Here is a 14305-nt window from a genome sequence, read left to right as displayed (position 1 = left end):
GAGCATCATATTGCACATAAAAAACTACAGCATTTCATCAAATCCTGTTTGGAGTGATGAATTAAAAAGAAATTATCAAATCATCTACTTTTTACCTTTTAAAAAGGTACCTTCATTACATTCTGTGTCTTCAGTATGCATTTACAGTTGTGATTTGAAAATGTGTGCATTAATTTAACAAATGTACATATTTACATGACACACACGGAACAACACACATGGAAACAGATTTTTTTTTCATTACAGTATGCTGTCCTATCAAATAAAATGACAGAAATCATAAAAAGAGAATGGCTTTTCCTTATCTCGATCCTCAGGCTGATCGTATTCAGTTTTATCAATGAGCACAAGCACCAACACACATGACAAGGAGAAGAACACACGTAAACAAAAGGGCTGTGAGTCGATGACTTACTAAGGAAAACTGATCCAGAAAAGACAGACAGACATGGGGATGTGCATTTTAGGATTCTACTTTTAATCTAAAGTGTTTCAGTGCTTTGCAATACATTTTTGACGACTTCATTTGGAAAAAAAGGAAAAATACAAAAAGGAGCAATACAAAAGCAAACAAATGTTTTATAAAAATTTACACAAAAATTTCACTGCAGTACCTGCTGGAAAACAAATTCAAGCTCTACCCCCATCCCTGCCCCTCTCTCTGGTTGTCCTTTTCTTCACTTCATCCCTCTCTCTCTCTCTCTCCTCAGTTAACTGTGGCTGGAGGGTTTTGGTTGACAATGACTTGGATGACAAAGTCCTTCTGCATCTTGGTGTCTTGGAGGCGGGTCTTGTCGGTGAGGAGCTTCCCAGAGAAGAACCACCTCTGATGGGCCACGTCGATGTCTTCCTGTCCTTCCAACTGCTTCTTCAGCTCGCAGATGGAGTCCACCATGCTGGCTGTCAGGCGCAAGTCTTTGCCTGAGAAAGACACAAGGCGTAAATAAAATTGATTCTGATTTCTGAACATGCTGTGAGACGCTGGAAACCATGAATTATGAATCAGTCCCTAGCCTAGATTAAATTAGAGGAGATGGACTGTACACCCTTTTTTCTTTTTTTATTTATTTATCTATTTATTTTTTCTCTCAAATTGATATGCAGGCATATATGTATGCAATTATGCATGTGGATATATGTGTATATGTATATAAGTAATTTATGTTCATAGGGGCGGGTGGGAGGGAGGGAAGTTGTTTCGAGGGAGACTTGAATGATGCAACCAACCCATTTTGGAAAAGTGATGTACCATGTTCAAAATCAATAAAGATATGTGATACCAAAAAAATTTGAGGAGATGAAAATTTCATGATCTGCATGGGGAAATTGGGCAACATGTAGTTCTATAGATGTACAGCAACAGACACAGGCAAAAATGTGAGAAATTTCAAATCTTTTATTATACATTATATGGTAATTGTCTGGTGTTTTGGGGACTGGATACAGGCATTACTTTGGTGCTGGGTGTTTCTTACCTGTTGACAACCGCACCCGCAGCTGGAACTCCTGTTTGGGCGGAGGGGGTGGAGCTTGTTTCCCTGTGTGTTCAGAGACTTCACTCTCATTGGTCGTTTCACTGATGAGGTTGAGGGGCGGGGCTAAAGTGTAGGCTGGGAGCTGGTAGCGGTTGCCCAGTTCATCATAACTCTCTATTAGAGAGCCTGTGGAGGGAAGAGAGAACAATTTGAACGGTCTGTTTTCATTTCAGTCAAATGGTGACTACCAATAACTGAATATCACCCTCATACACAAACCCTTTCTCTAATCCCAACCAGTGTCCATAGCTCTATCTTGTCAGTAGAAAGGATGAGGCCATCATAACATTTCTTTTCCTACATCAAGAACATCAGTGTCCTTGAACCAGTAAGAAGGTTATAAGTAAAAATCACTTCTGCACGTGTGTAGATACACACTAACAAGGATTTTTTTCCATCCAACTCTGCCATGGCTTTCTGAGTACCAATCCATCCGCTCTGGTCACGCAGCGCTGCAACTATTATGTAACTATTACAGCAGTAATCTCTGACCAACCGATACATGGGATTCTGCAAACTGCCCTCTGACATTTTGAGAATTATAATTGTGAGTTGTGTATTGGCACGGAAAGTCCCAGGACATTTACAGCTTACAATACATAGCTGGATCAAGCACATTTCCATACCTGCATAGAAAATAACGCTGAGAGGACTATGTTGGTGCGTGTGTGTGTGTGTGCGGGGTGTGTGTTTTCGTACCATGGGGCAGTGTGATGCAGGCTCCGTCCACTATAGCTTGTGCTAGCTCCAGGTCATTGCACTCTGCAGCCAGGGCCGCTGCTCTGAGTGCATCCCAGATCTCCTTCCTCCCATCAAAGGCTGGGGCCGTATCCCAAAACTCATCCCTCTTACTCCGCAGCTGACCTTCTGTCATCGGATACTCACTCTTCCATTTTGGACGCTCCTTCTTGAGGGGCTCATTGCGTCCTGAGAAAAAGAAGGAGGACAGGGTTAAATTTGCAGTTACCATTTGCAGTTCATTTAACATAGCCCTGTCCCTCGGCTAGCACATGTAATACACAACTCAGCCTCATCCCATTTCCTGGTCCGTGTTCAAATGAGAACATTTCAAACCACACGTGATTTGACAACTCTCCACAGAGCAAGAGATGAGAAATTATGGTTCAAGGGAAATCTTCTTATAGAATAAAGCAGCAAGACGTCGCTGGCTCCTGCAAGCATGCTCATAAGAAGTAAAACGAACCATTCATTCAAAGCAAGAGGACATAACATAAATAATTACATAATGGCACAAAGTAACAACTAATGGGGATTTAGGGCAGTAACAACAAGCAAAAACTAATCTATCTGTACTAGTTCGTCTTATTCTGGAGAAAACCTACTCTGAGAAAACCTACTAGAATCTACTATAGTTGCTAGGTTGGCTGAAGGCCAAACTCCACTGCTGTAAGAATGTCTGAGCTCTTTACTATTACCTGCGGCGTGAGTGAATGTCAGAAAACGTGTTTGTGTAATTCATGGGTCAAATGTGGATTCAGTTACCTGCAGCTACGGGCAGAGCTGTGTCAAGCATGTTTTATCAGACAATAAATCACAGAAAACAATTTGAAAGAATTTGAAATAGGCTAGCATAACCCTGTATGTGTTTTATCATTGAAAATAAAGACCATCTTAACCGGAACATACACTTCACAAACATTCAGTCTAGTTAGACTTTATTCCTCTGTTGCACTCACTGTAAGACATCCTAGATAAGCTAAATTACTGAAATGTAATGTAAATGTTTATGTAAACACCAATGAGGTCAGAGAAGGACAGAAAGGCTCGTCTTAAGACCCTGAGGGAAGCCCCTACTTAAGGAGTTTCAGTATTATTAAAAACAACCTATGCATAAACAGCATGTGTGTATGCCCCCTTGCATCTGTGATATTCCATATTATGTAATTTACTTATACAGGCTAAACAAAGCCACATATTCCTGTGTGTAACTGCTCTTTGTCAGATCTCTGAGTGCACAAAAACAGACCACTTTTACTACTTATAGGTGTTTCCGTCCTGCCGTCCTGTCCGAGTGCTGGCAGACATAATGGAGTGCAGTGTACCAGAGTACCAGGAAAGTCACTTTGATTCACCGAGGGAGGAAAATCAAAGTGATTATTTATAGTGCTGTGGATTACTGCAGTAACCAGTAACACATACATGCACGTACGCGCACACTCACACACACGCAAGCACACACCAGTGGATTATAGGCAGTAATCAGGTTCCACATAACAGGATTTATCTCCCTCTATCCCATAAGGCATTGGTTGGGGAGATGAGCACTCTGTGGCCAGTGGAAGATAGCAAAAACACTCAAGGACTCATACAAGTCTTACACAGCAAGCAGGCAGAAATCCAACTGCCAATCTATGATGAATCACTGTATCATTGTATGATCACAGCCTAAATTTACCCAAAACCTGGCCTAGCCTTTGCCAACTACACACAGTAGTATCCAATGCATAATGTTATGTAACTGCAAAAGAAAATGAGTAAAAATGTCTAGTCTGTTGAGTGCCAGTCCTATCATTATACTATGCATAGATTTAAAATATTTTCTGACACTTAACAATCAACACTGTAGGCCACTGTGTTGAGATAAAGAGTGACACAGTGAACCTGAGAGATGAGACAATGACCCAAGTTTCAGGTCACTAATTTGGTTTCATCTAAGGTGTATTGTTTGTATGAGTGCCTGCATATTCATGCACATGTAAATAACCTCAATTTACATTTTACCACTTAGATTTTCTGTCTTATATCTGTTAGTAAAAAGCAAAGGTTTTACATTTAATGAACTCTCTTCCACCTTTCTGTTCCATTATTATATTAACAAATAGTCCATTCTTTTTATTTCTCTTTAGCCCAGTGTCAGTGTAAAGCCCCTGAATGAATGAGTGAATAGGCAACTTGAGAGAGTTGCATGTGTTAGCCTGCCAAGGATATTCATAACATGTCAGTCAAACACGTACATCCATTTGGCTCTCACGAATCATATCTGCACCTGTAACGAGCTAACTAGCCAGACAGAGGCAGGAAGCTACATTCATATAATTGCTGGTTGAACAGATCTGATGTAATGACAGATGAATTCCAGAGTGATCTGGGCAACAGCTACAGAAAAACAATTATCAAGCCTGCGTATCCAGAAAAACATTAAACTTCAGAGCAGAGAGCAACATGGGGTGAAAACTCACTCCTGCTACAGCCTTAAGTTACAGGTTAATGGAACGTTTTTTTGTTTTTTTTAAGTCATTGCAGTTTGAAAGCATGGAGACGGCTCCCAGCAGAGCATTAGGAACTAAAAATAACGTGTTTGACTAAAGTATAAACTGGTTGTCCTTCATATGAATGACTTCCACTTTGTATGTCAGGACTCCCATGGCCTCCCAGTCCACTGTACACAAACCCTGAAGGTGATGGGACTGGTCCAGAGAGACCTCATACTAAGCCTAGCTGCCTGGAAACCAAGCTTGGCAATTTCAGATGCAATCAGTGGATCAAGGCATTTTCCTCAGGCTAAAACAATGAATGGTGAATAGTAACACTGACAAAATCTATCATAAATGTAATTCAGAACTTCCTTTCATGAAATTACTATCTATTGCAAACCACAGGGAGAATATGGCAGTGTAAACCCACATTAATAAATTCATAATTATTATTATAACAGTGGTTTATGTGTTACTTATGTAAAGCACAAATATATTAATTTACACAAATACCCTTCAGACTGTGGAAAAGAAAAACATGCACTGAAGAACAACCTGTAGAGTCCCTCTTTCCATCCTCAGTGGGAGTAATAGGAGCCTAACTAATAATAGTAATAAAAACACCTCCAATTTGCTTTCATGGAGCATCAACAGTTAGGCTAGTAAGCAATTAGTCTAAATGTCGGTTTTGCAAACCGGACCAGACCATTAAAGTAGAAGGCAGTCTCACAATCCATCAGAGTGATGCGAGTGTACTTGTCCAAGAAAATATACATTTTACCAAGAGGGAGCGCAGCGTGTAATATGGTGGGATTGTGGGATAGGAGTGGTACGTTACATAGTTATGACCTCTTTCTGTTTTGCTTTTTTGTGTTTTTAGCCTTTTTCCTTCTCCTTTCCTTATATTTGTTTAGCTAGGGTGACTGATCTATAACTGAACTCTGTGAACTAACAATTAATATATATTGTTTGTTACACAACTTCAAGAGAAAACATAAAAAACACAATAAAATAACAATATTATTGATAATCTCGAACTCAAAACAAAACTGAGTCTGAGACAGATAATCGCACAACAGAGTATGAAAACAGAAACACAAAAAATGTCTTCTGCCCCCTAACTAAATCCATACTTACTTCTCAGCATGACCTTAATGGGCGTATCAGCAGCATGATAGTATCTGTATTCCCTGGAGTTTGTTACTCCCATAGCTTTTCTTTTTCTGAGGTTTGTTGTGAGTCAGAGTAGATCCAAAGTCAGCATCAGAGAGAAGGACCCAGAGAGACCGACCACGAGGAACCAGACAGTCCCTGCTGTGTCAAAACAAGCTGCTGCAACACAAGCCTCACTGCTGGATTGATGAGACCAAAACTTCAACCGACTGATCTAGATTTCCACGGTGTGCAAACTTAGAGCTCAGTTAACCGCAGTGACACTTCCCCACTCTGTCCACTTTCATCCCTTCTAATAACAAACACTTCGCCACCCAAAAATACAACAGGATCAATTCATGGAAAGAGGTACAGTAACAGGAGAGCGTAATTTGACCGTCCTAGCCAGAGGCTACCTTCTTTACACAAGAAGCCTAATCCTATCAGCTCTATTTAGAGACAGGAGATACAAACACCCAAAGGCAAGATGGTGAACCTATTAATACACAGTAAACCCTTGTCAGACTATTACAATCTGTTGGAAGTGGAACTGAAACCTATTTCCATGAACTGGTTCCCCAAAAGTCCACTGTTTTGCTTGTTTGTCTGTTGGCAAATTGAGGAGAAGAAGAATTATTAATGAATGCATGTCTGTTTGTTAGTCACAGCATTATCACAGATTATCTGAGAAGTTGTGTCTGAGAAGTTGCGTCTGAGTTGCAGCTTAACTATGTCTATGTGCATGTAGGCATATTTTACAGAAACTCCACATAAGGCAATGCTCCAAATAGGTCAAACTTTGATATGAAAACTCTCTGTGCAGGCCCCTGCTGCTATCAATGCATTATGCATGACAATCTAGCCAAGCGCCCAGCCACTTTCTAACCAGGAGTGGATTGTAACAGTGTTTATATAAACTGTCCTATCAGGACAGATCCTCGCCTCCCTCTGAGATAGAGATTAGAGACATGGCTAAGCTGTGAGGCCTGAAACATTTAACACCTGAGACAATAAGCTTTCAGAATGACATACACGCAACAGTGAATGCATAAAGATTGTCTGGGCTATTCCCCGGATCCTGGCTTAAGGTCAAGGGTCGTTATGCATAAAGCTTGCGGTTCTCCTGGCCTAGGAGCACTTTCAGGTACATAAACCAGTCTCAGAGCAGCACTGTCCCAATGCATACACAGCAATGTGTGTTTCCTTTAATAGCTGAGAAGCCAATCCTATGTCCCAGCTTCTTACCTCCACGTTTTTTGCTCCTTGCTGAACTTCGGGCGCTGCCTTGTCTGTCCATCCGATTCCTCCCCACACAGCCTCCCATCACTGTCCCTACAGTGCATACCAAAAACAGAAAGTCATGAACTATGTGCCATATGTTCAAACGCACATGCTTATAAATGTACATGCAATTACATCCAAAAAAGTGAAACTGATGATGATGATGATGATGATGCAAAATTAACAGCCTTATGTGAAATACATGATGTGAGAATTGTGACAGCTCAGCAATCCTCGCTGCTGTAAGGTCAGACAAGCTGCGATGTTTATGTCACGTGTACAGCCAGCTGACATGGACACGCGCCTGATCCTCATGTCCCATCACTGCTATGACTTTCCATAAGGCTTCATCCAAACATTGTGACATTAGGCTTATATGCCGTCCTATAATTTATGTTATTCTACTACTTTATTACAAAATATGTACTACTTTCTTGGATTAATGCAAATGTGCAAATTCACTCGTCCTGCCGATTTACAGCCTAATTGGTGTCTGGGGAAAAAAATATGATTCATGTTGCCTACCGGAAATCCAGTCTGCTAAATTATGCATTCGTCTGCAGTTTGCTTGCCACATCCGAACTTGCTTCAAAGTAAAGTTATCAGTGGATCCTGACGCGACGACCAGCAGAGGATGAGAGTCAGCAGCTTCACTGACACAGCCGGTGAAACTGGAGCCAAGCTGGTTCTGTAGTTCTGGTCCTTCAGAGCCTCGGGCAGATCTGAACAAAAAGCAAACAGAAATGCTTGTTCGAAAAAATACTGCAATTATAGTGAGAGTGAAGCTCACCAGCACAATCCGTTTGCACAGATCCAGAATCAAATCCCTTTGATCGGTACGCATGCGCAATCTAAACCTACTTCTCATCCTGCGTCAAGCCAACCAGAGAAAACCAGACCAGAAGTTGAGCGATTTTGCATTCAAAATAAAAGCCTAATAATTTCCACTTGGAAAAAATAATAATTAACTATTGGGTGAACAGAGCAACAAACATCGTATCAAAATATTCAGAGTAATCATTAGAATGGATATAGCTAGAGAGGAACTAGAGCTGTGAAATAGACACTAACAATTATGTTATGCTAAAAACAAAAGTTCCTCAGTAGAGGTTTTATTTTGAAACGTAAGACAGAAAGTCTTTTTATTCTGGTCGTCTTGACGTCACTCTGAAAGCCAGGGCTGCCTGCCAAAGGGAGCAAGGGGCAGGGAAATAGACCGCAATTGTTTCTGGCATTTGCAATAAAATTAATTTCTGGACTTTTATTCATATAACATATAGCTTGATTTTAAATTAAGCTACTGTTCGTTAACTTTGCCAGAACAGTCGTTATTCATTAGATTAGATTACATATTATTATTTACAATAAATGCCAATCAGCCACAACCCCACTGCACAATAAGAATTTTTGAATGTATAAAATTCCTACATTACAGGAAATAATACTATTCTATTCTGTCCAAGTACTTTTGTCGGCATGAGATGTGGGACAATGATCACCAAGGGCTGAAGTTCTTTGACTCTTTATTCAGAATCAATTAAAATCCCTCATATTGGACATGACAATATGCAGTTTAAACTCATAGTCATTGTGTCATTTTACAATCAAAATATGAGTATGAAGCCAAAACAAAAAAGTGCATTACTGTCCAAATATTTATGGAGTTCTTTCTCTTTCATGGAGCTATTTTGGTCTTATGAGAGAATTTACATTCTGATATTTGTGTCCTCTACTCTGTAGGCCCCTCTGTATCGAGGTGTTGTGACTTTTGCTTGATGCCTTTGTGAATCCTGTCTGGAATGTCTGATTTTGTAGCCTATACACACCATCATAAAAACTTGTTAAATTTTGCGAATAAAGCTATTCAAAACAATAAAATATATATTTATTTGGTATAATTAATCAAAAATATGACCTCAAATGCTATTTAGGGTGAATATTTTTGTTGTTATTTATAAATACCATCAAATCTTCATGTCAAATAAGTAGTTGACTTTTTTATATACGTTGGGAGTATAAAGTAGGAGGGGCTATGCTATTTGTAAGAATATCAGACAGCAAGAGAAGTACATTCAGGAGAGGAAAATGGTCTGAATGAATCAAAGGAGTATCCATGTATAAGCATACCAATATTGGAATATTGATTTTGTGTATTTATCATTATGTCTGATAATCCCCTATTAAACTGGCTTTTTGTGAAAATCATTAACAATACCACAGGATTCTACTGTCTGTCCCTGTCCTTTCAACAGGCAGCTTCTGACCAGACATATCTTGTTGAACTCTGACCTCTGCTGGAAGATTGAATATTGACAGGTGTGTGTGTACTGTGTGTGCTTCAGAGCCAGAGTGGTGGGGGTGGGGTGAGGAGTGGCTGGATGAATGGAACAGGCAGTAGAATCTGTTATCATCCCCTAATCCCTCGCTGCTCTCGTCATCTTCTAATCTCTTTTCTTTTTTATTCCCCCTTTAACTGCCAATACCACCACTCATTGCTTATTTTCTGCTCATCAAAGGGTTTATTTGCAAAACCTTATATATCAGTTTTTGGAAGAAATTCCAAAATGTAACTATTTTTTCCAAAAGATGAGTTATAACTTCTACTCCCGACCTATATATTTTGTTCAAGTGGTGGATATCTGGAATTAGACTCTTCATATTCTTCATCTTCTTGCTCATCTGCTTATTTCTCAGTCCACGCTTCTCCACCACTGACTGTCTGCTCATTTCTCTAGGACTTCATACATTTGCATGAATCTGTAGATAAAATTGGGCGCGCATCCCAGTTAATCCTTTACTACTGATAGCCTGTCTCTGTGTCCGTCTGCCTAAGCAACACTATGACATAAGAGCAGAGCTGGAGTTTGTCTGTCTGGCATTATAAAATGATCCTGGGACACGACTACAAATAGAAGACAGTTCCATAGGTGGGCATGCCCATACCCTTAGATGACAGAGTGAGTATTAGCCTTTAAAAATTGTGTTGAGGTTGGTTCACCAAAATGTGACTAAATACTGTGTGTGGTGTGTCTCTTTTGTAATCACTGGAAACTCACAAAGTAAAATGATTTAAATAAAGCAATTTATGAAGATATGTTAACTTCACAAGTACAAAATACAGATAAACAGTGAATGCTCATGGTACTGCTGTTTTTCTTGGATGTTTGAAGTCAACGTGATAATTTAGAGCTGTAGAGACAATATATTCTGCATGGAATGACTGCAATGCACAAAGATCTGTGAGGAACCATTCTGGCCCAAACCTTAGCTGTGTTGTTTCTTTGGCTTTGATAAATTTTCAGCACAGGAGAACAAGCAGTGAGCCATGATTCATTCAGTCCAATTAAAAAAAATCCTATTGTAGTCACTGATCATTTGATCATTATTTTACAGTCACATCAGTCCGATGATATGTCAGTCAGTATATGCGGTTTAAAAAAAACGTTTTACCGATCATCAGCACAATGCTCTGAGTCATGTAAGACTAGCCCAGGAAAAATCCAGTGGAGAACAAGCTAACCATGACACACCTTCGCGTTGCTTAATATTCCAGATCGTCAAACCACGACACAGCTGGCTACTCCACAGCATGTTGTTGAGGTATTGGAGGTCGACATAACGCCATTTCTTCACTTGTATGGAGCCTTTCTACCACCATACAAAGACCCTCGTAGCCGACCACAGTGGGCTGGGCAGAGCAAAGGCTGCTGGAAGCAGGCTATGCCAAACAGGAGTCTGTGGGGCAAGGGGTCATACAGGCATCATGTCCTTTTTAACTGGAAAGATGTCCCATGTCAGACCATCACCATGTGGGGCATGTCCAGAGGGAAGGAGAACACGTGTCACCCAGTGACTGCAGACAACAGAAAAAGCGAAACAGAAGTTAACAGTAATATATATAATCATCAGGACTTAAGGACATCATACAGGGGCAGGGGGGCAGCAATAGATGAAGATGTTCATCAACAGAATATCTCTATGAACAAAGAAGAGAAACTCACCTTCTCTTCTCCACACCAAAGAAGACCTTCCAGTTATTCATTCTGCCATAATTGAAAGGGTTTCTGTATACCTGGTGGAGGAGTGAAAGAAAAAGAAAGTCACTGCCATGTTTCACTTGACTTTCATGTTTCACAATCTGTGAATTCACATCAGTGTGAACACGCTCACCTTTCCCCGTTTTGCCAAGCGTTTTGTTTCTTTGCCATTAATGTGTCGTTCTATACTGGTCTCCCCTCTGGATATGAGAACTGCATGCCAGATGGTCAGACCTCCCAAGGCCACTCCCACTGTGCTGAAAAGACCAACCACATTTGATTTTATCAGCTGGAAAGTTAATAAAAGACAGTATTAGATGCCAAGGTGCGGTGCATGGCAAGTGGCAACAAGACCTGGTCAGCAAAATTACTTGTGAAACACTGACATATTTTACCTGGTAAGCACCCACATGTAGATGATGCTCTTATGAATCATCCTATCCTTAAAGGTGTAGGGAGGCGGGGGTGTCTGATAATTGGTCTTGACAAGAATAGAAAGAACAACTATTACACAACTACCAGCTAAAAAAAAAACAGAGCAACTTAATGTTTTCCTTGTGTGTGTGCCTGTGAGAGTGTACCTGGCCAGGGGGGAGAATCCCTATGAGAAGTCCCATCCCCGTCACCGGTACCCCTGGCTTTTCCATATCCAAATGCTTAAAGCGCTAATGGAGCAACCCAGATACACAAACCCCGGCGTTAAAGACAGAAACAGAGCAGTATCAGCTAGGCAAAAGTTACATCCCAGAGAGAAAGACTGCAGAGGTAGAATAAAAGCAACAGACAAACCCTAACAAGCCATACAATGACCAACACCAAGCAAGCTCACATACAGAGTTTAAGTCTCTCACCTCAAGAGCATTGTACGCGTCTAGGAAGAGGTTTCTGCCGCTGACGCTACAGTAGACACAGCCCATGGTCATGAAGAGGCAGAAGGAGAAGAAGTAGCGGTGGTTGAAATGGCCCACGCAGTTATTCAACCAGGCTGAGATGTTGAAATTAAGGAACATTTTCCGAACACCTTCACACTCTCCATAAAGTCACATTATGTTTGATTTTTTAATATTGCATGAAAAACAATCATTTGGAATCAACTGCAAATGTTTTTTAGCACAAAGGATACGACAGTGATGGTCCATTTTCAGAATGCACCTGCAAAGTAAAAAGAAAATATTCAGTCTAATATCTGTATTAACATACTGTAGAGGCTGTCCGAAAACCACTGCTAAAAACGTCAATTACAGGGAACAGAAAAGATGACACTGACTTACCTGTTACAGATTCCACAGTGGTGTGTTCTGGCTGGTTTAGGAATGATGCATTTTTTGCAGACAGATACGAATGGAATGTCATTTTTTACCTGCAAGAAAGATATACAATTAAAAGACATTGATGTGTTGCAATTCAAAGTTTAACCTGGGCCGAGATTGGCAAAGCTTTAGGCTATGTGTGGTACTGCTGAACTATGGAGTTGAGGTTTTACTGTAGGGGGGTATCCAGGGGAGGTCTTGGTGGCTTTGTAGTAATGAAAGGCGATCATGACGAGGTTCCAGTGTCCGTAACAAAGGTGCCAAGCGATCCACACTGGGGAGTAGGTGTTGAGGACCAGAGGCAGTAGAACCAAATAGGCTATCAGCAGGATGGAGCTGGTCAGTATCACCACCAGACACACAAACACCTAACAGGCAAAGACAGACACAGACAGAGAGGTTTCTTCACAAGGAAAAACTGACGGCCTTGCCTGTGACTTCTTCTACAGTATGAGCACACACACAGATACACCAACACACACTTACCATCCCAAACCAGCGAGTGACGTGATCCACAGTCCAGAACACTGGCTCGAAGACTGAGTCGAAGACTACGTCTGAGTTGGTGAGGGAGTTGAAGTAAAGCGACTGGACCAACAGTCTCACATAGGCCCAGATCTCCCTCGGCCACCCCGGCAGCCTGCTCCGTCCTCTCCTGGTGCACACCCGCAACCGCAGGCAGCGCAGCAAGTGGAGCACGCAGCTGGGCCACCACCGCATCCTGCGTCTAAGGGATGCACGCACCTACAAGGAAAATAACAAGATAATACTTACTGGGCCAGGTGGGAGTGCAGGCAAGTTTACAGACATGCTTCATAACAAGATGTAGCTCTATATTGCCAAATATTAAACAATGATTATATGAACTACCTCCGTCCATCCATCCGTCTTCAGCAATAAGTAAATACAGAATAATCTCAACCAACTTAACTTGTTAACAATATATTAAATTTACAACTGTGCAATTTGGGAGTTTGGGTTTGACCATACAGTTGTTTATATTGCTACCATCATCACGTAAGCCTGTGCCAACTCAAACTTTTCAACGTTTATGATGTGCAGTTAAAATTATAGGCTTGAAGGTGATAAATGACTCTAAATGTAAAGAGAACTAATAACACGTGCGTAGAGATGACAAAACTGTTAAGCTGGCTCACACACGTTTTAAAACATAAAGCAAAAGCCTAACAAGACACAACATAACAGATAGTCTTGCTAGTCTGCATTCCAGTGTGTTGAATGAGACAGGGTGGAGTCTGATTTAGAGCCACCTTAGGTGAGGACAGTGTACAGGGTCTGTCATTAACTTGACTTCAATGGTATTCACCACTGCATCAAGCAACGTTATAGAAAAAACATTTATAAGCAATTATGATAGTCGCCTTATAAAACCCATGAACAATTGAAAATATTTTGTAGATAATGCTCGAAGCAGTCTCACAGAAGCTTAACGGCTCCCAAATCTCTATTGTTTAGGCATCATATTTTCCCATTCAAATAACTGACGCTGTGCGCTGCGCCTCACAGTAAATAAAATACATTTCAGATTCCTGTAAGGGAATACTCACTTTTCTATGACAGCAGGCAGATTGTGAAACCCGCGCCTAACGTAGTCATTATCAAAACGAGGAGAAAATAAAGATTATTGCGGCATACTAGCGAAGAAGAGCTGCATTAAATAGCTTTTGACAGTCCTGATTCCTGAATCCTGAGCTGCAGTTGATGCGCAGGCGCCGGTGGCGAAAGGCATCACGGTAATCTGAGTCAGGAAGTAC

General features: G+C 40.9%; 2 protein-coding genes across 3 annotated transcripts; both read right to left on the bottom strand.

The window, feature by feature from the left end:
* Window positions 1–49: 49 nt before the first annotated feature.
* On the bottom strand, window positions 50–7981 carry ubtd1a (ubiquitin domain containing 1a). The gene is made up of 5 exons (XM_071530456.1): window positions 7709–7981; window positions 7148–7234; window positions 2235–2462; window positions 1476–1661; window positions 50–921 (listed from the first exon to the last, which is right to left on the bottom strand). The coding sequence occupies exons 1-5, from the start codon at window positions 7758–7760 to the stop codon at window positions 707–709; spliced, it is 768 nt and encodes a 255-aa protein (XP_071386557.1). The 5' UTR covers window positions 7761–7981; the 3' UTR covers window positions 50–706.
* Window positions 7982–10265: 2284 nt separating this feature from the next.
* Window positions 10266–14236, bottom strand: zdhhc16a (zinc finger DHHC-type palmitoyltransferase 16a). 2 transcript variants are annotated; one of them, XM_071530460.1, is made up of 11 exons: window positions 14099–14236; window positions 13017–13274; window positions 12704–12898; window positions 12492–12580; window positions 12344–12372; window positions 12072–12205; window positions 11802–11885; window positions 11616–11701; window positions 11354–11477; window positions 11185–11255; window positions 10266–11036 (listed from the first exon to the last, which is right to left on the bottom strand). In XM_071530460.1, exons 2-11 carry the CDS (start codon window positions 13248–13250, stop codon window positions 10934–10936), a joined length of 1149 nt encoding a protein of 382 aa, XP_071386561.1. In that variant the 5' UTR covers window positions 13251–13274; window positions 14099–14236; the 3' UTR covers window positions 10266–10933. The 2 variants fall into 2 exon arrangements, with proteins under 2 accessions (XP_071386561.1, XP_071386562.1); XM_071530461.1 differs by lacking the exon at window positions 11802–11885.
* Window positions 14237–14305: the final 69 nt, after the last annotated feature.

This window comes from Centroberyx affinis, unplaced genomic scaffold (assembly GCF_046629955.1).
Source record: "Centroberyx affinis isolate AG114_WGS23_722 - 3 ecotype Tasmania unplaced genomic scaffold, CSIRO-AGI_Caff_v1 ptg001928l_1, whole genome shotgun sequence".
NCBI classification, from domain to species: Eukaryota; Metazoa; Chordata; class Actinopteri; order Beryciformes; family Berycidae; genus Centroberyx; species Centroberyx affinis.
This window is presented reverse-complemented; position numbering and strand designations above follow the sequence as displayed.

Coding starts and splice junctions, on each gene's coding strand:
- zdhhc16a (XM_071530460.1), bottom strand. CDS start 13,250: ATGCGGTGGTGGCCCAGCTGCGTGCTCCACTTGCTGCGCTGCCTGCGG. Junction 11,886..12,071: donor ACGCGTACAATGCTCTTGAG/GTGAGAGACTTA, acceptor TTGCTCCATTAG/CGCTTTAAGCATTTGGATAT. Junction 11,256..11,353: donor GCTTGGCAAAACGGGGAAAG/GTGAGCGTGTTC, acceptor CTCCTCCACCAG/GTATACAGAAACCCTTTCAA.
- ubtd1a (XM_071530456.1), bottom strand. CDS start 7,760: ATGTGGCAAGCAAACTGCAGACGAATGCATAATTTAGCAGACTGGATT. Junction 1,662..2,234: donor CTGCATCACACTGCCCCATG/GTACGAAAACAC, acceptor TTCCCTCCACAG/GCTCTCTAATAGAGAGTTAT. Junction 922..1,475: donor GCGGGTGCGGTTGTCAACAG/GTAAGAAACACC, acceptor TGTCTTTCTCAG/GCAAAGACTTGCGCCTGACA.